The 24464-nt window shown below is 43.3% G+C and overlaps 1 protein-coding gene across 2 annotated transcripts; it reads right to left on the bottom strand.

Annotated features, from left to right (window-relative positions):
• Positions 1-738: 738 nt before the first annotated feature.
• SYNDIG1L (synapse differentiation inducing 1 like) lies at positions 739-23264 on the bottom strand. 2 transcript variants are annotated; one of them, XM_007472820.3, is made up of 4 exons: positions 22624-23264; positions 4301-4800; positions 2861-2998; positions 739-1915 (listed from the first exon to the last, which is right to left on the bottom strand). In XM_007472820.3, the coding sequence occupies exons 2-4, from the start codon at positions 4712-4714 to the stop codon at positions 1757-1759; spliced, it is 711 nt and encodes a 236-aa protein (XP_007472882.1). In that variant the 5' UTR covers positions 4715-4800; positions 22624-23264; the 3' UTR covers positions 739-1756. The 2 variants fall into 2 exon arrangements, with proteins under 2 accessions (XP_007472882.1, XP_001375315.1); XM_001375278.4 differs by having other exon boundaries at positions 4301-4797; positions 22624-23086.
• Between the last annotated feature and the right edge of the window lie 1200 nt (positions 23265-24464).

The following is a 24464-nucleotide window of genomic DNA, read 5'->3' as shown; positions in this document are numbered from 1 at the left end:
TCTAACACAGTGTAAATATTTGCTGATTATGTGGTGACATTTCCCTTGTTCATTCTGAGGTCCAAAACCAGGAAGCCTTTTTAAAAAAACCAACCCTTATCTTCTGTCTTGGAATTGATATTTGGTTAAAGCAGGGGAGTAGCAAGAGGGAGGCAATTAAAGTTAAGTGACTTGTTCAGGATCACTCAGCTGGGAAGTGTTTGAGGCCACATTTGAACCCAGGACCTCCTGTCTCCAAGCTTGGCTTTCTAACCCCTGAGTCATCTAGATGCTGATGCTTTCCTTATCTCATGGTATCTGAGGCTTCAGGATTCTCAAGTGGTCCCATAATCAGGGAGCCATCAAAGATGGATGGAATGGTGAGGTGGGAGAAAGGCATGAAGGGACAGAAGGAAGGAAGAAGATTTGGTACAGTGGAAAGAACATTGATTTGGAGTCAGAAGTCCTTAGATCAAATCCTGTTTCTGCCATTACTACCTATAAAACCTTGGGCAAATCATGTAATTTCTCCAAGTCTTACTTTTCTCCTTTGTAAAATGGGGCCATTGGACTAGATGACTTTTGAGGTTTCCTCTACCTCAGAGTCAATGATCCTATGATCTTCTACGTCTCCTGGGAGAGAAGGGTCCTGGGAATTTGAGATCTCACTAACCAATCTTCCTGCCTGTCCCTCCATTTCTGCCCATGCACTGGTTGGGTTCTTGACATTAGCACTTCAGAAAAGAGGAGAGATAAAGGTATTTTTAAAGGTTTTTAATGACCAATCATTCATTCTCTCTTCACAACTCAACCATATCCACCAGGTGGCAAAAGAAAGTATGATATATCAAAGACGATTACTAGAGTGTAAAATTCTATGAAGATCAAGATATTCCTTTTTTAAAAATTGTATATTACCCCCAGCATTGAGCCCTTTGCAAAGCAAAGCACAGGGCAGGCATTTAATAAATATTGGTTTAATTGAACTGAAATGGATGTTTTCTGTGTTTGGCAAGAGAAAAGGAAATTGGAATCTTTTGTCATAGACAGACAATAAGTTCAAAATCCATGTGTCCAGGTGGGGGGACCAGATCTATTTTTGACTTGGCTGGATAGAGTGACTCTCTGGTGGTTTTGATTAGGTCTTCTGCTCCTTCTAATCAGTAACCTCAATATCAAGTCCCATTCACCATCCTCTCACTTCCTGGGAGACTTGGGAGATTAAGGAGTACTTACAATGGATATGGAGCTGTCTCCAGGGAAATGGACAGAACAGGGTGGGAGTGGAGTGGGCTTGTGTCTTCGGCCTGCCTCCAGCTTGTTGTTGGGCCAGAACTGGTACTTGTCCTGGTTTACCCCGATGGGGTCATTGACCGCTCTGTTTCCTACAGTGAGAATGTAACTGAGATTGGGAAGAATTGATGGGGGGGGGGGGTTGAATTGAAGGACAGGAAAAGGGAGCCAGTGAAATTAGCTCCCTGGACTCCTTATTGAGGTAGGGGCCTACATAAGGGGAGAACTAAATGTGAGGTGAGATCAAGTGTCTCTGAGGCTAGATGGAGGTGAGCCTGACAGCATTCTCTTCTTCAGCTCCTTTCAGAAGACAGAAATGGATTCATGTTGAGAAGCAAGTGTCCAGGGCTCTTGGCTCTGGTTTGTCTGCAAACATCAGGATACCTAGGGTATAAGTATCCAAGGATAGATTCTGGGCTCAGCTCCCCTGCACCCCTGGTGGGGAGGGGCTGAGTGAGGCTCAAGGGAGGCAAACTGGGTCCCACTAGCCCTGGCTGCTCTTGGACAAGTAAGCCACCAGTGCCACTACCACTGCAATGTAGACACCGGTGCCAATGGTGATGGAGAGGATGGCCAGGAAGAAGGCTCGTCGAGAAGTCATGCTGGCCAGGTGAAAGTCCCCTTTGGAGATGGCCTTGCTGGTCTAGGAAAAGAGAAGCCATATAAGCAGGACTGCTGTCACTCTGGACCCATCCTTCAAAGTCCACTTGAGGATCTGGAGAAGGGTGGAGCAGGCCCATGGGGGGAAAGAAAATAATTCCCCAGGAATTTGATTTAACAGCACCCACTTCAATCCCACTAGTTACCCAAGTGAAATCATGACTAAAAAACTAAACAAAATAAAATACCTGAAACTACTAAAGATGGCTTTAAATGGGACTCAAATACCATCTTAAAGGACAATTGAGTGGTAGGGAAGTGAAGACATGGAGAAATGAAAGAGCATATATCCTGTGACACAAAACCACTATTGAAGGGTTGGTTCTCTCTGGCTCTCTCTGTCTCTGACTCTCTCTCTCTCCCCTTTTCCTCTCTCTCTCTCTCTCTCTCTCTCTCTCTCTCTCTCTCTCTCTCTCTCTCTCTCTCTCTCTCTCTCTCTCTCTCTCCTCTTTCTCTCTTCCTCCTTTTCCTTCTCCCTCCTTCCCTCTCTCCTTTTCCCTCTTCCTCCCTATCTCTCCCATACTCTTTCCCCTTGTTCTCTTTGTCTCTCTCTTTCTCCTCTGTCTCTGTCTGCCTCTCTCTCTGTCTCTTTCTGTCTCTGTGTCTCTCTCTGTCTCTCTGTCTCTCTTTCTGTCTCTGTCTCTCTCTCTCCCCCTTCTCTCTATAATTCTCAGGTTTTTATTAGACACTGCTTAGATAGTCATTTCCCAAGCTCAAAAGTACCCTGGCTCAGGGCTAGAAGTTATTGTCTACTTCACTACCCTCCTGAGGGCTGATTGCCTGTGGGAAGTGGACATTAGGGTTTAGAGCCCAGATTTCCCTTTGTGCTATGAAAACATAGGCAGGGTGGTGCTTTCTTTTGAAAGAAAAATCTTGTTCCATCCTGCATCCTATACCTCAGCTACAAATGCCACTCAATGAACCTTACCCTTTGTGAGAAGTAGAAGGCAGCAATGCCCAGGGGCCAGAAGCAGCAAAGCATGGAGAAGATGGCGAGACCAAGGTGGTCCCTTGGTGGAAGCGTGAGGAAACCATCTTCACTCTCACTGGCACTGGAGGAATCACTCTGGAAGATATCAGGAGAGGGTTTGGGTCAGTGATGGTGAACCTATGGCATGGGTGCTAAAGATGGCATGCAGAGTGCTCTCTGTGGGCACATGGCTTCCCTCCCTTCCCTCCCACTTTGTTACTAGCAAGGCAGGAGTCTGATGGAGCTGCTCCCCTCCCCTTCACTGCACCTAATGACATTTTTTCACATCCCCCACCCCTTTGTCTAGCAGCCAATGAGAGCACACAGGGGGTAAGGTGGGCAGCTCACAGACAGCAGAGCTGGAGGGGAGCAGAGAGCTGGGGCCACTCCCTCCCCCTTTCTACACTCAGTGAGAACATTCCTTACTTCCCCTGCTGGGGAAGTAGCCCAATGGGAGTACTTCCTCCCTCCCCTGTGTGGGGTAAGGGGGGCACACCTGGCACTCATGGGGGGGTGGGCATGACACTTGGCCTGGGGGATGGGGTTGGGGCAGGGCCCAGCACTCCATCTCTAAAAGGTTCACCATCACTGGTTTAGGTTGTATGAAACCAAATTCTAACCTTGAGAAAGGGGAAGGAAAGGGAAGGGCCCCCAAATCTAAACTAAGTTGAGGTGAGGGTATCTTTTACACTGGGTCCCAGGCTTTTAGAGTCTTCCCTGTCCTCCCTTTAGATCAGTAGTTCTTAACTTTCTTGTGCCATGGACTGTTCTGGTGACACTTATGGACCCTTTCTCAGAAAAATCTATTCCTCCTAGATCCCCTGAGATCACCAAAGAACCTTTAAGAGTTAGGACATCTGCCCTAGAGTGTCTTCCTGGAGAACAGGAATTCCATTTTTTTTTTTTACATAAGGTCTAGTAGGAATCAGCCTGGGATATTGGAAAACCTGGGTTTAAGATGCATATCAGGAACCATGTGGGCAGCTAGGTGGCACAGTGGATAGGGTATCAAGCTTAGAGTCAGGAAGACTCATCTTCTTGAATTCAAATCTGGTCTCAGACATTTACTGGCTGTGTGACCCTCAGCAAGTCACTTAACCCTACTTGTCTCCATTTTCCTAATCTGTAAAATGAGCTAAAGAAGGAAATGGCAAATCAGTATCTCTGGCAAGAAAACCCCAAAGTAGGGTCTGAAAGAGCTGAATAGAAATGACTGAACAATGTGGAACTATAAAATGAATAGTAACTATCTTAGCAATGAAAGCTTGGAGAGCTTTGCCTAAGGTCACACAATGATAGACAGAGGCAGAGACAGGAGAACTCTGTTCTCTGCATGCCCAGGCCTAGGATTGCTCCAGCTCTCTTCCCTTAACCTATACTTCTCTCCATTAAACTCACCTCATCGTCATCTTCTTCCTCCACCTCTAGAAACTCTTCTTCCACTTCGAAGGATACTGTCTGGATTTTGGCATCCTCCTCAGCCTCACCAGGTCTCTGGACTCTCTCAGGGGTGCTGGCCTGGGGCTCCTTGCTCTCTGTGAAGGTAGTCTCACAGCTATCTCCTTTCCACTCCTTTGCTTTGTCCTTGACGAGGAGAAAGTTGGACCCATAGAGCGCCTCTACAGCCAGCTGCAGGGACCCTGCATCTAACAATTGGTGGGTTCTGGCCTGGTGGGTGCTGCCGAAGAGGTAGGAATAGAGCTTCTCCTGGCAGTCCCAAGTAGGAGAGTCCTCATGGAAGGGATACGGGCTGGCGAGATGGCCATTACTCCTGGCCAGCAATGGATTGTGCACATCATTCAGGCTCTCCATGTCTTCAGGGGTGGGAGTAAAGGGACGGGTACAGGTGTTTGGTTGAGCCACAACTGGGGATGGGAGTGAAGCCTTCAAGGAGCCTGCTGAAAGAAGAGGACACAGTTGGGAGATTGGGGGGCTATCCAATCATTGATAAAGAAGGAGACCTAGGGGGCAACTAAGTGGCTCAGTGGATTGAAAGCCAGGTCCAGAGAAAGAAGGTCCTGGGTTCAAATGTGGCCTCAGACACTTCCCAGCTGTGTGACCCTGGGCAAGACACTTAACCCCCATTGCCTATTCCTTACCGCTCTTCTGTCTTAGAACCAATACACAGTATGGATTCTAAGAGGGAAGGCAAGGATTAAAAAAAAAAAAACCTAGCTCTAGAAATACATTAAAGACCATGAATGTCCTAGGCTTTATAACAAGGCCTTTTTGTCCTGAGGGGCGGCTAGGTGGTATAGTGGATAGAGCTCTGGGACCTGGAGTCAGGGACACTCATCTTCCCAAGTTCAAATCTGATCTCTCAGACTTCCTAGCTGTGTGACCTTGGGAAAGTCATTTAACCCAGCTTGCCTCAATTTCCTCATCTATAAAATGAGCTGGAGAATGAAATGGCAAACCATTCCAGGATCTTTGCCAAGAAAACTCCAATGGGGTTATGAAGATTTGGACACAACTGAAACAACTAAATAGCAACCCTTGCATTAGGCACAATTCATGGACCTGGAATAAGCTGACTTCTACCTGATGGCAAATCTTATTAGAGTGAAGACCAGGCTTCCTGAGCTCAGGGTCTTAAGTTTGGTTAGCTAAAGATGGTGACAGGATCAAGACAGAGAACCTGGGAGACATACAGTAAAGGCTTGTTGAATCAAGGGGTGACTTTTTAGGCAGGTTTCACACAGCTCTGACTTCAGGAACCCCGCAAAGGATCAGGAGAGGGTACACCTTCCCTGATTCTAGGGACAAAGATAGATAAAGGATGCATTGTGGGTACAGTGAAATTAAAGAACTTGAGTTCATAGGATCATAGATCTAGGATCAGAAGGGACTTAAAAGGCATCCTCGTCCAACCAATTTAGAAAAAAGAAACAGTCTTTAAGAGGTTAATAGAATTGTCTTATATCACAAGTGGTAGTAAATGTCAGAGCTAGATTTGAACTCAGGTCCCACAACTTTGAGTTCACTGGGAAAATCCAATGCTCTTTACATTATGCCACATTACCTCTGAAACTTAGTACATTTATGACTTTGAGCAAGTAACCTGACTTCCCTGAGCCTCAGTTCCCTTATATGTATAAAAAAGAGAGTTGGACTAGATGACTTCTTAGATAACTTTCAGCTCTAGATCTAAGGTCCTATGTGGACAGAAAGGCATAGGGAAGAGCCAAGGTATTATCAATGACCTATAGATCAGGGTTGGCTCCTATTCCCTTTTTAAAAATTTTAAATCCTTACTTTCCATCTTAGAATCACTACTAAGTATTGGTTCCAAGGCAGAAGAGTGGAAAGGCAACTGGGGTTAAATGACTTGCCCAGGGCCACCCAGCTAAGAAGTGTCTGAACCCAGTACCTTCCAACTCCACGTCTGGCTCTCTATTCGCTGAACCACCTAGCTGTCCCTCCTCCTATTCCTTTTTTCCAGAGCTCATGTGGCAACAGCAACAACTACTGTGAGGTTTTCTAGAAGGAATGAATCTCTGTGCCTTTTTTTTTCCACTTGGCTTCACAGCTGGCCCAAGTTCAATGCCATCTCTTTACTTCTTTTCCCTAACTGGGCTCTCAGTAAGAAGGTTGGGAAGAGTGGAGAGAAAAAGAGAAAGAGCAATAGAGAATGGAAATGGAAATTTCTGTGCCCAGCGCTAGATCCAAAAATTATTCCTTTTCCCCCTGCCACTCTCTGACCCCCTACCACCCAAATTTATACAATCAAAGCTTGGGAAAGTTCCCTGTCCATTTTCTCCATCAAGAATAGAAAAAGGAATCAAACTACTGGTTAATCAATATTTTTGAACATCTGTGGTGTTCAGGGTACTGTAATAGACTAGGATAAAAGTGTAAGATAAAAGAGAAATAAACGAATCCTTCTCTAACTTGAGGGAATTAGAGGTTGGATATAGGCAGTGATAATCATGGATTTAAAGCAGGAAGAGATGTGAGAGGTAATCATTCTCTCCTCTTGACCATTACCACAGTTTTGCCATCTATCTTCCCACCCAGGAAAAACTTCTTCCCTGTGCTTTCGGCTTTTCTAGTTTATAGCAACCTTTCCCAGACAACTATTTCTCTTTTTTCTTTTAATATTATTATATGAAATTAAATTTAATATTATTATAATTTAATTTTTCCAATTACATGTAATAACAATTTTAATATTCATTTTATAAAATTTTAAGTTCCAGATTTTCTCCCTTCTTCCTCCCTAGGATGGTAAACAGTTTGATCTACATTACACATGTGTGATCATGCAGAACGTATTTCTCTATTGGTCATGTTGTGTAAGAAGATTCACATATAACAAAAAGCCATGAAGATATTTAAGTGAAGCTTTTATTTGCATTCGGACCCCATCAGTTCTTTATCTGGAGATAGATAGCATTTTTCATCATGAGTCCTTTGGAATTGTCTTGGAACATTGTATTGCTGAGAATAGCTAAGGCATTCATGGTTGATCATCCTACCATATTGCTCTTACTGGGTACACTGTTCTCCTGGTTCTGTTCACTTCACTCTGCATCAGTTCATGTAAATCTTTCCAGGTTTTCTAGATCATTATTTTAAGAAATTCCCTAGTTGTGCTTCTCTTCACTACTGACCCTCTGGTCATCTAAGCCAACCTTAACAAGCTCCTTTCCTTCCCCACAACCCTGCCCTAGTCCCAGTGGGTACACTTTCCTTGCTCTCCCTCCATCTTGTCCATTTTGAAACCACAAATCATGTCCAGATCAGCCCTGCCATTATTCCTGGATGGGATGGGTTAGTCTACTTCCCTACACCCCACTTACCATCTCTGTACCCCTTCTTCAGGGGTACCTCTGTACCAAAGCACCCCTTCCTTAGGGCACCATCCTCTCTTCTGTGTTGTCTCCCCCTTCAAAATATAAGCTCCTTGAGGGAGGGAACTGTTTTTGCTTCTTATCTTTGTATCCTCAGTATTTAGTAGATAGATGCTTAATATATGCTTTAGGGCAGTGAGGTGGTGCAGTGGATAGAGCCAAGCTTGGAGTCGAGAAGATTCATCTTTGTCAGTTCATAAATGGCCTCAGGTGCTTACTTGTTATGTGACTCTGAACAACTCATCCAACCCATTTGCCTCGGTTTCCTCATTTGTAAAATGAGCTGGAGAAGGAAATGGTATCTTTGCTAAGGAAACCCTCAATGGGGTCCCAAAGAGCCCCATGTGGCTGAAAATGACTGGATCCCAAGTTTCTACTTTGCCCAACTCACTGTAGATGAGAATGAGCAGAATGAGATTTAAACCCAGGTCTTTGTCACTCTTTCCTTTATACTATGAGAGAAATGGGGTGACTTGTGGCTGTAAGAGCCTCAGCAGAAGAGGGCCCTGCTACAGGGGCACCCAGTACACTGGGCTAGTTATGGCATTGTGGAAGAGATGAGGGCAAACTCTAGCATGCTCTAACATGGAAATCCCTCTGGAGAGGCAGCAGCCGCCACCAGCTTGGGACTAAAAGATGGACCTCTTCCAGCATGATCTGGGTGACAGTGTTGGGGGCCAGGTGGCCAGCAACTGGGGAGGGGGGAGTCTGGCTACTGATGTGAATGGCCTCAGGGAGGAATGTCATTGGGATCACCAGAGGGAATGAATCATTGCCCCAGTGCATGGCTCCTGCTGATGAGGGACTGAGTTGTTTCTGCTCCAAGAGGGAACAGATGGAGCTGGAGGAGAGCCGAGGTTGCAGAGGCTTCCATAAACCATTAGAACGTGTGGGGAATTAGCAGGGGTTTCACACCAATTTTCAGAGCATTTCCTTTGCCTATAAAGGAGGGGTTGGGCAGGAGCACTGGCTTGTTCTTGGGTGGGAATGGCACAGGACTGATATCTACAGGGGGCATCATTGAGTCATTGATCTCAGTTAGTCAATCTAGGAGGAGCTGGAGAAAGCTCAGGGACTCTGGATGGAGAGGCAGATGACCTCTACAATGCATTTTGGGTCAGTGTCCATGCTGCCCAGATTTTTAGGAGTAACCACATTCTTTACTCCTTTTTTTCTTTTTTAAACTTTTTAAACCCTTACCTTCCGTCTTAGACTCAATACCATGTATTGGTTCCAAGGCAGAAGAATAGTAAAGGCTAGGCAATGAGAGTTAAATGACTTGCCCAAGGTCAAACAGTTAGGAAATATTTGAGGCCACATTTGAACCCAGGACCCTGAAATATCTCTAGACATTGCTTTTAATCTAGCCACCTAGCTACCCCTGATACAGCTTATTATTTATGTTTTTATTCCCTTGGGTTAAAAGATCTATTAAGTTAAGTCAAATTAGTATAAGTCCCCTGCTCTTCTCTGACACTGTAAATGCCCTGATGGAGACCTGTATCATTTTGCATTTAGACAATTTCAATAGCTGTTGACTTGTCTCCCTGCCCTAAATCACTTCCCACTACCTTGAGCTGTCAGTGATCTTTTTTATTTGATCATATCATCACTGTTCCCATTCAATAAATTATTATCACTTCCAGGATCAAATATATAATCTTCCCCTTAGATTTTTCTTTTTTTTTTTAAATCCTTACTTTCCATCTTAGAATCAATATTGCATATTGGTTCGAAGGCAGAAGAACGGTTAAGAGATAGGCAATGGGAGTTGTGTCTTACCCAGGTTCACACAGCTGGGAAGTGTCTGAGGCCAAATTTGAACCCAGGACCTCCCATCTCCAGTTTTCAAAAGTCCTTATAACCTTGCCCCTCTTTACCTTTCTGGGCTTTTTACACCTTAATCCTCTCCCTATATTCTTTAAAAAAAAATCCTTACCTTGTGTCTTAGAATCATACTAAATATCAGTTCTACAGTAGAAAGTGGTAAAGTCTAGGCAATTAGTATTAAGTGACTTGCCCAGGGTCATCTAGCTAGAAAGGGTCTGAGATCTGAACCCAGGACCTCCTGTCTCCAGGCCTGGCTCTCTCTATCCACTGAACCATCAAGAGGTGCCCTCCCCACACCTGCATTCCACCATCTTAGTCTGACACTCGTTTCCTTGCTGTTCCTCATCCAGTATCCCCTATCCCGTGCCCTCTCTTCTCATCCTCCTGTCCCAGCTTCCTTGGCTTCCTTCAAGTCTCAGCTACAGTCCCACCTTCTATAAAAAAACAAACCTCCCCCAAGTCCTTCACCTCAGAGTGTCTTTTCTTATTTGCATGTTGTTGCCCCCAGTAGACATCAAGCTTAGTACTATGCCTGGTACATAGTAGATGCTTAATAAATGCCTATTGACTGATTGATTCTGGAGTTAAAGGACCTAAATTCAAATCCTGCTTCTGACACTTAATATTGTGTTCCTCCTTAGAGGCCATTACCCACTCCCTTTCTGGCTGGCATTGGAAATCAGAAGACCTGGGCTTCCATTCCAGGCTCTGCCACTTGCTACCTATATGATCATGGGCAAATTAATCAACTTCCCTGGGCTAGATAAGCTCTAAATCTCAATCTTATGGTTCGGTATGATGTGTAGCTGGAAGCACTGTGATCCCCTCTCATAGACCAGGACCCAGGAACAAGGGATAGTCCTGAGGAGGAACTCAGAATTCCATCCTGGTACAATTAGAGGCCATCCAGCATTGAGGTGGTGCCATGGAGAGATTTCCAGGTCTGGAGTTAGAAGATTTATCTTCCTGAGTTCAAATCTGGCCTTAGACACTAGCTATGTGACCATAGGCAAGTCACTAAACCTTATTTGCCTCAGTTTCCTTATCTGGAAAATAGTATGGACAAACCACTCTGGTATCTTGGTCAAGAAAACTCCAAATGAGGTCACAAAGGATCAGAAACAATTGAAACAAATGTACAACAACAGATTGTTAGGGGCATGGAGTGGAGGGGCTCCATAGAATTACTGTTGCCCAAGAACAGAGATTGTACCATAATATCTCCCTCTGGACACTCACAGAATTTAGGGTTACACCCAGAGATGAGAGGAAGAGATAGGACCCTCGAAATCCCCATATTATAGGAGTTAGGGCTAGCAGACACCTTAGAGACATAGTAATAAGTAGCATTTATATAGTGCTTTACAAAAATTATCTATTTTTTTCTCCAAAATAGAACCCCAGCAGGTAAGTGCTATTATTCCATTTTTCAGAGGAGAAAACTGAGAGAGATGGAGATAAAGTGACTTGCCCAGGGTCATACAGCTTGTAGTATATGAAGTCTCAGGTCCTGTGCTCTAACTACTCTGCCACCTAGGTGTCTGCATCTAGAATAAGGTGTTTATTTTCTAGATGAGAAAACTGAGACTGGCCTCATCAGTAAAATATTAAATTAACTAGCCAAAGTCATAGGTAGCAAGTAGCTGAACTGAGTTTGCACTTAATTTAATTTGCACTTAATTTAATTTGTGTTAATTAACTAGCCAGAGTCATAGGTAGCACGTAGCAGAACTGGGTTTCAGATTCTCTGCCTCCAAGGAAGGGCTCTTATTATTATATCATTCTAGCTTCTCAGGAGGGGGCAGCTAGATGGCACAGTGGATAGAGAGCCAGGCTTAGGGAGGGGAGGTCTTGGGTTCAAATTTGGCCTCAGACACTTCCTAGCTATGTGACCCTGAGCAAATCATTTAACTCTGTTTGCCTTGTCCTTGCCCTTCTGTCCTAGAGTTGTTATTAGGACAGAAAATAAGAGTTAAAAAAGAAAAATATAAAAATAAAAGACATTGAAGAACATTCAGAGCACACTGAGTAGAGTTTAGACCAGCTTCACAGTCAGGTGAAAGAGAACTAGAATGGTTTGGCCTTGAACAATGGTTTAGGTAGAAATGAGAAAGATCTAAAGGTATTTGAAGGACTAAAGAGTGAAAGATCAGATTTATTCTATTTGGCCCAACTGAATAGCAGGAAGAATAATGGATAGAAGTTACAGGGATGCAGATTTAAGCTGGATATAATGGAATATGTCTAGAAACTGGAATCAAATGAGATAATATATGTAAAGCATTTTCCAAATCTTAGAGTATTAAAAGAAATATTATTATTGTTATTATTATTGTTCTTGTTCAGTTATTTCCAACTCTTCATGACCCCTTGTGGGTTTTTCTTGTCAAAGAACTGGAGTTGGGCTTCGAGGTGGCCCAGTGGCCTGGAGAGCGGAGGTCCTGGGTTAAAATCTGATCTCAGATACTTCCTAGCAGTATGACCCTGGGCAAGTCACTTAATTCCCAGTCCTTATTCTTCTTTTGCATTAAAACTGATACTTAGTACCGATTCTAAGACAGAAAGCAAGAGTTGGGGGGAGGAGGACTATCGTTGTTATTCAGTCATTCATTGATGTCATTTCTGATTCCTCATGACACCTTGTGGAGTTTTCTAGGCAAAGACACTGAAGTGGTTTGCCATTTCCTTCTCTAGCTCATTTTATGGAAAAACTGAGGCAAAGAGTTAAGTGGCTCCCCTAGACTCACACATCCATTAAGTGTCTGAGGCTGGATTTGAACTCAGGAAGATGAGTCTTTGACTTCAGGCCAGGTGCGCTATCCACTGTACTACCAGCTATTCCCATTATTAATATGATGATGATGATGATTATAGCTGTACAAAAGTGAATGGGGCTGGCTCTGTAGTTAGCGAGTTCTTCACTGAAGGTCTTCACCTACAACTAGATAACTAATGGTCAAACACCGTAAAAAGGCTGTCCGTTTTTAGGTACGGGTTGGACTGCTTGACCTCTGGGAGCCTTTCAGAGTCTGAGGGGAGGTGAAATCTCTTAACTTGAAAGAAGAGATAATTGAGGTCCATTTGAGCCCCGGAACTTGGCCAAGGCCATAGAGTGGCTAGAATGAGGACCAGAACCTGGATCTCTCAACAACGTCTTGTCCCCCATAGCAGGCTGTTTCTGGAGGTCAAGGTTGTCATGGGTACAGTCATCATAGCAACTGTAATGGGCTGTCAGGGAAGTCTGGCAGCTTAAAAATGAAGAGATTTAGTCATTTATTCTGAGGAGTGTGTGACTCTTGGGCTTCAGTGGACTCAGGCAGGCCAGCCACAATCTCCAGCTTATCGTGGGCATGGCTGCCTTTTGTGGAAGGAACAAGCTTCTCTCTGCTTATTGACTAAAGTCTGTCAGAAATGTTCTTATTCTTTTTCCAAGCAAATGCAGGGAGAGAAACTGAATGATAAGAGTTTGCTTTGCCAGCCAGGGAAAACTTTGCTTAGAACAATTTCCAATTAACCTTTATTATAGTATCAGAAATGAGGAAATATGGACAATGAAAAGTTGATTTTTAGGGATGTTTTTATAATAATGAATAAAGGGAAACAATGATAATGCAACTCTTAGATGCAATAATAGGGGCCAGTAGGACGCATAATGGATAGAACACCAGGCTGGGAATTGGGAGCATCTGGGTTCAAATCTGACCCCAGATGCTTCCTGGCTGTGTGACCCTGGGCAAGTCACTTAACCCCCATTGCCTAGCACTTACTACTCTTCTGCCTTGGGATCGATACTTAGTATTGATTCTAAGACAGAATTGATACTAAGATAGAAGTTAAGGGTTTAATTAAATCAATTTAAATTTTTTATTTTAAAATTAATTTTAAATTTAAATTAATTTAAATTTAAAATTAATTTTTAAATTTTTAAAAAAAGTTTTTTATTTTTAGATTTGAAAATAAATAAATAAAAACAGACTAAGGAGTTATTTAGTTTGCATCTGCACCTCACCAATCATCTGCTGCTGGATTCCATGACAATGCTTATGCAGAGAGAAAAAGAAAGGACATGAATGAAACTTTAAAAAATGATTTTTTGGGAGGCAGCTGGGTAGCTCAGTGGATTGAGAGCCAGGCCTAGAGATGCAAGGTCCTAGATTCAAATCTGGCCCAAGACACTTTCTAGCTGTGTGACCCTGGACAAGTCACTTCACCCACACTGCCTAGTTCTTACCTCTCTTCTGCCTTAAAAATCAATTGGTTCTAAGGTAGAAGGCAAGGGTTTAAAAAAATTAAAAAAAATTTTTTTGAGAGGAGATGTCATGGTGTCATAGTGGTAGAATTATGAACTATCTTAGAAGTTACCTCATCCTCATTTTTATATAGTGTTGTATTCCGAGTCAGGAAGCCTGGCATTTTAATTCTCCCTCAGACATTTTCTTTGGACATTAAACTTCTCCCAACCTCATTTTCCTCATCTGAAAAATAAGGATAATAAGAGAACCTACCTCACAGGGTTGTTAGGAGAATCTAGTGAGAAAGAATCTGTAAAGTGCTTTTCAAACTTTAAAAAAAATTCTATATAAATGCTATTTATGATCTTTCAGATATGAAAACTGAGGTTCAAAGGAGTTTAGAAGCAACTGATAAATGAAGGAATTAAGGGGACAGCTGGGTAACTCAGTGAATTGAGAGCCAGGACTAGAAATGGGAGGTCCTGGGTTCAAATCTGACTCAGATACTTCCCAGCTGTGTGACCCTGGACAAGTCACTTAACTCCCACTGCCCAGCCCCGTGGTGGTGAATCTATGACACATATATCAGCATTGACACACGTAGCCATTTTCAATGACACACAGCTGCATGTAGCCTCATATAGAGAAGGATTTGAATATCACGAAATTATGGGTTTTTTCTCGAAGTGACACACCCCCTAGATATATTTACTCAGATTTTGGGTGAATTTTGACACACCAAGCTCAAAAGGTTGCCCATCACTGGATTAGTCCTTACTACTTTTCTGCCTTGGAACCAATACACAGTATCGATTCTAAGATGGAAGGTAAGGGTTTAAAATAAAAAAAAAATGAAGGAACAAAGATTCGAGTTAGGTTTAAAATCTGCCCCCAAATCCAATGTTCCCTCCTAATATCAAACTGCCTTTTGATATATTTTTGTATGTATGAATACAGTACTTGGGTATGAATGGAGTGGGTGCAGAGGTGTGCCTGGTAAATATTTAACTACTGGCTCTCAGGGGGGAAATGTAGGCACAACACACTTTTAAGATGAATCTGCATTATTAACAATTTCCCCTTACTTCCTTAAGTCTAGGCAATCAATAGAATAACAAATCAAGCCCTGATCTGTAGTATTTGTCACTTTGTGAGGCATAAAGGCTCACACTGAAGACTGAACAATTGGCTCTTCTGTGCAGACTCCAGTACACTCTCAGGTGGGGAGGACAGGGGGAAAGGGATGCACATGGTATACAGACACACTAAGCGCAATCATAAAACAAGTTGGCAATAGCTCGCAGCGACTCAATAGCCACCTGAACACTTCATTCCAAATCAGGGCCATTGTCTTTCCTCAGAGATTTCCAGGTTAGGCTTCCCCACAACCTGGTTGGGGACAGGAAGGAAGGAGTGAGAATTTACTTAATCTCGAAGGAATGGCTTGAAAAGAAGCTGTCATACTCTCAGCAATGCAATGATTGGGACAATCCTGAAAGCCTTATGATGAGGAATGCTAGCCACCTCCAGAGAAAGAATCAAGCACAGCATCACGTCAGGGTATTTAGTTTTATTTGGGGGTTTGGTTATGTATGATTTTGCTTTTACAACAGCGACCAACATGGAAGTGGGTTTTTCAGTACAATAAAAATTAAATTAAATTAAATTTTTAAAAAAGAAAAGAAGCTGTCAGAGACTCCTGTATGGATGCTCAGAGCTATCACAAGAAATTTTGCTACCTGGGATAAGAAGCAGGAACGATATTCTGCTGTTCTTAGTTGGAGGTACAAGTGAGAGAGACAGACCCTAGGACGATGGTATAAGGTGGCAGCAGAACCAGCTTCCATGGATCATCCCAGAGCTTCCAATCCAACAAACATTTTGGTAACTATTATGTACAAGGCACAGGGAACATGAAGGCAATATGAAAACCAGTTCCTACCTTCAAGAGTTCGTACTCTACTGGGGGATAAAACATGTGGATAGATAAGTATATACCTGATAATTTGAGATTAAAATGAAAGAAAATAGGAAATGTTTCCTGTAAGAAATAGCACCTGGGCTGCACTTTGAAGGAAGACAGACACTCTAAAAAATAAAGGCAAGGAGGAAGCCTACTACAAGCAGCTTTAAATGCCAAGCTAAAGGGTTTGTATTTTAGCCTAGAGACAATAGGGAGCCATTGGAAATTCTGGAGCAGACTAGTGACATGGTCTATGTCATAGGAAAATGGTCTGGGAAGTTGTGTGGAATGGATTAATGAAGGGGAAAGCTGGAGGCAAGGAGAACCATTAGGTAGCTACTGCAATACTAATGATAGGTGATAAGGATCTGAATTAAGGGAGTCTATGTGTGAAGAGAAAGGGACAGAGATGGCAAATGTAGAGAAAGAATTGATAAGGTTTGGCAAATGATGGGAGTTAGCAGGTGAAGGAAAGAGGGAGATGGAGGATGACCCAGAAGTTATAAACCTGGTGACTGGAAGGATAGTGGTACTTTCAACAGAAGCATAAAAACTGGGAAGCTGATGGATTAGAAGGCAGAAGAGGGAGTGAAGATGAGTTTTGTTTTGAAAACATTGTATTTCTTACACCTATGAGAAATTGAGTTGGAGGTGTCAAACCTGTAGTTAGTGATCTAAGCTCCAATCTCATAAGAGAGACTATAGGGGAAGTGATATGGATAGGAATAAGAACTGGACCTGTGCTTTCTTTGATATAAGATATTCCAGGATGAGGAGACTTTCTCTACCACTGTGTAGATTGGTAAAGATATTTTTACTAAAGATGTTACATCTTTGAAATGTAAATTTAGAGAGTTGCCTGGTGCTCTAAGAGCTCTAAGACAAGTCTAAGTGACTTTACTAACAGTATTTGTCGGAGGGACTGCTGGCTGAAGATGAGCTTTCTTTCCACTTGATAGGCAGGATTAGGGCTGAATAAATAGATTTGGGAGTCATCTGAAAACAGATGATGATTAGACTAATGAAAGTGATGAGATTGCCAAGAGAGAAGGTATAGACTACAGAATGATGAAAATCAGGAGAAGTAAAGTGTCACCAAAATAAAGGGAGGAGAGTATCCAGAAGGAAGGGTTAGTCATCAGGGACAAAAGCTACAGAGAGGTAAGGAAGGATGAAGACTGAGAAAGGTATTGGATTTAGTGATACAGAAGTGTTGGAGAGAATCACTTTAGTTAAGGAGTTCAGAAGTCAGATTGTTAGTGATTGAGAAGCAGTAGAAAATATAGAAGCAATAAATGTAGATGGGTTTTTCTAGGAGTTTGGCTATGAAAGAGAAGAATGTTAAAAGATCATTGCTTCCAATTTTAAAGAATTCCTGCTTAGCCACAGCTGGGAAGGTCCCAGAAAATATAGCCTGGGCTGCCAGGTTCTGGCAGGAGAACATCTGTCAAATAACTCAGCAATTAGTGATTCTGAGATGCCATTTCCTTAGCAACCTGCCAAGGAACATTTCACGGAGTAGTGGAAAGAGCGCTAGATTTGGGTCCATAGCACCCAAATTCAAATCCCAGCTTTGCCGTTTATTAGCTTGTGACCTTGGAGAAAGTCAAGTAACCTTTCTGGGTTTCAGTTTTCATATCTATATAATAAAGGGGTTATACTAGACCTGGGGTGCCTAACCTATTTTTGTGTACAGGCCTCTTTGTCACTATGATGAAGCTTACGGACCTCTTCTCAGAATAATGTTTTTAAATAATTGAAGGAAAATAATTCAATTAGAGATTAGTGCCTTTTCCAGTTTTCTAATACTTACTTCTCCCACATTTTCTACTATCTGATGATAATGACTTCCTTGTTGTTCCTCAAAAAGGATACCCTGTCTCTTAACTAAACATTCACTGTCTACCCTCCAAATCTGGAATTCTTTTCTTCCTCTTCTATGTCTCCTGGCTTCCTTCAAATCTTAAGTAGTCCCACATTTTGCAAGAAGCCTTTTCTAGTCATCCTTAATCTTAAAGCCTTCCCTTTGCAAATCATCCTCTCTAGTTTATCCTGTATATGTTTTCTTTATACATAATTGTTTGTATATTATTTCTCCCAATAAACTATGAACTTGAGAGTAGAAGCTGCTTCTTTTTGGGGGGTTAGGGGGACTATCTTTGTATCTCTGGCACTTAGTCTAGTGCCTGGTATATAGGAGGTGCTTCATAAATACTTGTTGATTTTACATTAATTTCCCCCATCCATGTTCATGGACTCTTTGAAATCTATTCAGATGCCTTGGAGGGGGCCTATGAATCCCAAGTTAGGAACCTATTTGCTAGATGATTTTTAAAGTCCCTTCTGCTGAAATTCCCATCTTCCCACCCCATATTCAATGCTAGGGAATTGGGCGTATCAGTGTGTAGGCATGACCCCTCCCTCCAAGATGTGGGGGGCTATGGTTGCCTTGAAGATGGGCCCTGGAATTGACAGGGGTGAAATTGCTTGGAGCTTTGGAAAAGTGGCACCATGTACACTCACTAGTCAAATTGGTCAATTTCCAGGCAGTCACCAAATCTTTATTCTCTCTGATAAAAAAAAAAACACCCTGTTTTTCCACTGAAGCAGTTCCTTCCCAACCACTTAAAGGCAGAGTGGCGCATCTAATGGTGGGAAATAGCACATCAGGCCCATAGGGTAAGGGAGAGGATGTGACAGAGGGAAGAACAGGAGGAGGGGAGGAAAAAAGAGATAGGAAAAACAGAAAGAGGGTTAGAAAGAACTCCAGTGGCTATACTAGGGTCAGGAAAACAATTCTATGTGAGACAAGAAGCTGGTGTTATAGGTGAGATGATAACTGAGTTCTTTGCAAAGGAAGGAAAATGGAAAGAATAGTAAGTTAGGTAATTCAACAGCCTTCTTTCCCTCAGAGACAGAAGCAGTGAGGGTCTTTATTTTAACTGATGCTTCTTCTCCTCTGAAAGAGCATGTAGGCCCTCCAAAAATGAACATTCACCAGCTCTTTATTTCAGCATTGTATAAGGGAAAGAGTACTGGGCTAAGAATCAGAAGACTTAGGATCTGATGTCATTCTATGTGACTTTGGGCATGTCTTTAAAAAGGAAAAAAAATCTCTAAGCCTCAATTTTTTTTCATCTGTAAAATGGGAAGGGTAATATCTGCCCAGCCTATCTCACAGGTTTGTCCCAGGGATCAAATTATATAAGGAGTGTGAAAACACTTTGTAAAATCTAAAGTGTTATACAAATATAAGGCCTTAGAAATGTGCAGTTGTCCTTAGATGATCTCTGCCACTGTCTTTTTCTCTCTGTAGAAATTCTAAGCTCTCCATTGTCTATGGTTGGGAAATAATCAAGTTGAATCTGGAGCAGTTATTACAGGTGCCCCTCATCCTGCCAGTTCTAACTGGTGTTCCCTCTGCCTGGCCTTCAGGAAGAAATATAAGAGTAGCCCCCTCCCTCATTGCCAGCTGCAGTCAATCTCTCCCAAAGACTGACCATGTGGAAAATAAGGCCCAACACCCTTAGCTTTCTCTTGCTGCTGCTTTGCTGCAAGGGTTAGTGACTCTTCATTAACTGGGGAAAATCTTATTCTCAACAGCTCTGCACAGACAGCTGTAAATCAGAAGAGGCTGATGCTGGGAAGGAGGGGAAGCTGGTTCTCCAACACTGGCTGGGTTCTGGCAGGGCAAGTTGGGGAGGTCACCTATATGGCTTACTCAGCTTTACTCAAGCACCAATTAATGACACTTTGAGTGACTGGCAAGGCCTGTTATTCTCTTAGGGAATTATTATTAAAGAAGCTCATTTTGTCTTTTTTTTTTTTCCTAAGAAGAGAGCTCCCCAGGGAGTAATCCCTTCTTTCCCTTTCCCCATTCTTCATGCTGTTTCTTCCTGGAAAAAAATGGACCCTATTCAGTCTAAGATTGAGATGAGGTCCTTATGAGAATGAAGCTAATTGCTTTGAGGCCAGCCTTTGGCTTCTAGATGTATTGAGTTTGGGGGTTTGACTCCTACTTCTGTCACCATTGCTTACAGAGGCAAGAGGAACAGAGGATGCCTAAATAGAGGGTCCTTATTTTCTCTAATTTCTCCAAGTTAGGATCTATTGCTTAACTCTCAGCTTGATTCAAGATGTTGATGGTTTTCTTAGAAAATTACCCCAGGAAAGTAGTGAGAGCCAGTTAGGAAAATAGTAAGAACATAATTTATCTTTCCATAGCCCATAATTCCTTTAAAAAAATCCTTACCTTCTATACTAAAATCAATACTGTGTTTTGGTTCCAAGGCAGAAGAGCTTTGGTAAGGTAAGGGCTAGGCAACAGGGATTAAGTGACTTGTTGAGGGTCATCCAGGTAGGAGTGTCTGAAGATAGGTTTGAACTCAGAACCTCCAGTCTCTAGATCTTGCTCTCAAACTACTGAGCCCTCTAGCTGCCCTTCCCCATAATTCCTTTCTATTCTTTTTGAGACATTCAATGAAATAATATCAACTCATCATTAAGACTGAGTTTTAAAAGCTACCCTTAAGATATATTTAATTGCATAGGTAGGGTAGACTTGGTAATCTACAGAGTCATTGGAATTTCCAAGAGGATCTTCAATTGCAAGAATTCAAAGGCACCTGATAGATTATCTAATCTAAGTCCTCCACTTTACAAATGAAGAAACTGAGGCTCAGAGTAGTCTACTATTGTGACTTGCCCAAGGTTACATGTGGAGTCAGTGGCAGAGGACAGAACCAGGGACAAGGCCTAATCAGTGTGCTAACAAGATATCCAGACCAAAATTTCCCCTTATACCTCTTTTTTTCTCCTCTGAAAGCATGGTTTTACAGATTCTGCTAGCCCAGAGGGATCAATAGTCATTGGATGGCAAGGTTGGCACCGACCAGAATACCTTGCCTGGAAATTGTCCATGCTACTACTGATCCAATGTTTAAAGTATGCCAGATACTTCAATTTTTCAGATAGGCCTTTGAATGGACTACTTCCCTTAGAGCACTGGAGTTAAATGATTTATCCCTTTGTGAATAAATCAAAGTGGGTGGAGCTGACAACTGGGGCAGGGTAGGTGGTCAAGAGTAATAAAGCGACTTGCCCTTGATCACACAGCTAGTAAGTGGTAGGGCTAGTAATTGAACCCAGTCTTCTGAGTCTTATAGCTTCAGGACTCTTCCCACTATACTACTCTCTGCCTTAAACTTATCTAGACTTAGGCTGCCTGCCTGGTCATATAAATGTGTCAGAACAAAAAAGGGATCCTGGACATTATTAAAGAATATCATTATGCTTATGCCATAGAATGTGTACTGGGACCACATTTTCTGGGATCACAGTTAAAACAAGGCTTCTCTGGTTGTCTAAGATTATCTAGAAAGTGGAATACTACATTGCAGAAATAGAGAGGCTTTTTTTCCCTGTTTCAGGACTACAGTTTAATCTCAGACAGTGAACCTCACCCCAGTTCAGTTCCAAATGTCCTGCCTGGACCATGCTTTCCCTTTGGATTCAGTTGTAGGCCAAAAAAGAGGGTGCTGTGGGGAAAGGAAGAGGATAAAGGAGGTAAGCTTGATTTGTGTTGGAGGAGGGTGAAGAGTTTTAAAAGAGTTACTGGGCCAAAATAGGGGTGCCATGTTCTATGAGAGAGGTAATTAACATTATGACAATCTACCTTTTGTCTATATTCTATCTGAAGAACTCAAAACATTTTGTAGGTATGAGTTCATTCAACTTCACCACATCTGAGGGAAAAAGGAAGAATTAAATATTTCTTCTTCATCATTCGAAGGGAAAAATTGTGGCACAGAGAGGTTGAGTGATTTTCCCAGCCTCACACAACATCTAGATGTCTAGTTGTTAACAGGTCTCTGGATTCCTGGTCCTTTCATGGTTCACTAAAAGGGCTGATGTGAAGTTAGTTTTCTTGATAGGGAAAGACAATTTTGGAGTCTTGAAGAAATGGGGCTAAGATCAGTTAAGATCTCTCCATTCCTTAGTTCTCCTGCTGAAATGAGTAAATCTTAATAGGATTGGCCTCTTGCTTTGCTCCTGCAGGTGACATTTGTGGCTATATGTGAATCACACTCTAGGAGAAAGGCACCAAGTTCTACCCATTTTCCTGAGCAGATGGGACAAGTTGTGGGGGAGAGGTGACATGACTGGAGGGCACTTAGTTCTTCCAGATTTGGGCAGGCAGAAGAGGGGACAGAGGTCCTAGAGGGCTCTTAGGGAGCCAGAGACTTAGTGATTTTGAAGGCAGGCATTAGGTCAGAAAGGGGGAAGGGATTCAGAGTTTAGGGAGTGCTCTTGCTCTCTCTCTCTCTCTCTCTCTCTCTCTCTCTCTCTCTCTCTCTCTCTCTCTCTCTCTCTCTCTCTCCCCATAGATATGTCTTTGCCTCTCTTGTCTCTCCCTCTCATCCTTTACCACCTACTCCTGAATGTTAGAAAAGGGGGAGTTGGGAAGGAGGGACAAGATCTGAGGGAGGGGGCTATTTCTGACTTGTCTAAATGGCCGCCAGTGAACCTGGGTCAGGGGGCATCCTATTGGGGTCACTATGTGAGTCTTGGTCTGAAGACGGAGTGCCAGATCTTGTATCCATGTGAGTCTTTGCTCCCTCCTTGGCCGCTCCTTGGCCAGACCATCCCACTCCCAAGGGTTTGGGCGGAGGGGGGGGGGTGTAAGGGTTCCAGATAGGAAAGGGGACCGTGTGGAATTGCAAGAGTCTCCCCTGGTCCCGAGCGCTGTCCCGCCCTGCCACGCCGCCGCCCCCAAGCGAACACGCTCACCTCATGCGTGTCTCCCAGTCCAGCTCGCCGCCCCACCCCAGGACAGTCCCTTACCTGGCGGGTGGCGTAGGTTCCCGCCTCCACGAGACTCAGGAGCCGCAATCCAGGCATGGTCCTCTCGTCTCCGGGTGCCCCCGCCTCTCCCCAGCGGGCTAGAGCTCTCTGGCTTCCAGCTCAGCTCCGCGGCGCCGCCGCCGCACGCTCCAGCACCGCGGACAGCTCCCCCCAGCAGGCAGCCTGGCGCTCCCCTGGCCCAGTCACCCGCCTTAATCGACGCCGGCTCTTTCCAGCCGGGTCCCCGGAGTCCCGCATTACTGCCCCGGAGCACTGCCTTTCCAGTCCTCTCCGCACCGACCCACCCTCAGGGCCGGGGCTGAGGGAATGCTCAGCTCACAGCCCGCGCTCTCTCCGACTTATAGGCGCAGCCGAGAAGGGTCCCTCCTCCTCCCCTGCTTCCTCCCTCCCCATCTCGACTGCGCTGTATCTCCTTCAGTGTTTTCCCCAAACCACCCCGCCCCCCGCCCCCAGGTTGAAATCCGGAGGGAATCAGAGTGAGAGGAGCAATTCTGAGTATGGGAAGTCACTGAAGTGCCCTCCCTTACCGAAGGGGATTGAAAATTAAGACTCTCAGGGTTAGAGTTGGCCTGACCTCGCTTCAGAGGAGAGGGAGATAGCAAAACTCCCAATGGGACCATGGAACAAATGTCTATTTCTCCCCATCTCATCCCCTCCCAATACATCAAGCTAGTAGGAAAGGAGCAGAGGGACCCAGGAAGAGAGCATCCAGTTGTCTCCTATAAATTCAAGACACCTGGCCCAAATAAATTACCACCTTGGGTCCTGAAAGAACTGGCAAATATAATTGCTGAGCCTCTTTGAGGGATATTTGAAAGGTCATGGGAAATAGAAGTACTGCAGGATTGGAAAAATGGCCAAATTAGCCAAAAAAGAAAAAAAAGGACGCTAATAAAGTCTGCAAACTCTAAGCTACTGAGAGTGACTCAATTCCTGGGAAATTTTTATAATGATCATTAAAGAAATGATTGTTGAGATGCTTATTGAGCCAAAGGAAAGGGATGATTAGAAAGATACAACCTCACTTCATCCAGAACAAGTTATGCCAGACTAACCTCATTTTCTTTTCTGACAGGGTTATTAAATGAGTAGATTAGGGAATGCTGTAGATGTAGTTTACTTTGGTTTCAGCAAAGAATTTGATAGAATATCTTAAGCTGTTCTTGAAGAAAAGACATAGAAGCGGAGCCTACATGATGGATTCAGAATTGGATGAATTGTCTGACTCAGAGAGTAAAATTGTTAATGGTTCAATGTCTACTTGGCACAATGGTGTACTTCAGGGATCTATGTATGGCCTCATGCTATTTAACATTTTAAAAATATCAGTGACCAGGATTAAGGGATGGATGGCATCATTGTCATATTTGCAGATGACACAAAGCTGGAAGGGATAGCTCCCATTGTCACTGAATGACAGGTCAATTCTGAAAGACCATGATGGTGTAGAATATTGAACAGAATCTAATAAGATGAAATTCAATAAATGTAAAGTCTTAGTCTTGGGTTCAAAAATCAACTTCAAAAGTATAGGATGGGGAGGCATGGCTAGGTAGTATCTTGTCTGAGAAAGATCTGGGTTGGTGGGGGGAGGCTAGTAGACTACAAGCTCAATTATGAGTCAGCAGTATGATGTGATAGCCAAATAAAGCTAATGTGACCTTGGGCTATATTAAGAGAGGCATAGCTTCCAGAATAAGAAGATGATAATCCCTTCTTCCCTGGTCAAATCACATGTGGAAAATAGCATGTTCAGCTCTGGGTTCTGCATTTTAAGGACACTAACAAGCTGGGTAGTTTCCAAAGAGAGTAACCAGGAT

This window comes from Monodelphis domestica, chromosome 1 (genome assembly GCF_027887165.1).
Source record: "Monodelphis domestica isolate mMonDom1 chromosome 1, mMonDom1.pri, whole genome shotgun sequence".
Classification (NCBI taxonomy): Eukaryota; Metazoa; Chordata; class Mammalia; order Didelphimorphia; family Didelphidae; genus Monodelphis; species Monodelphis domestica.
This window is presented reverse-complemented; position numbering and strand designations above follow the sequence as displayed.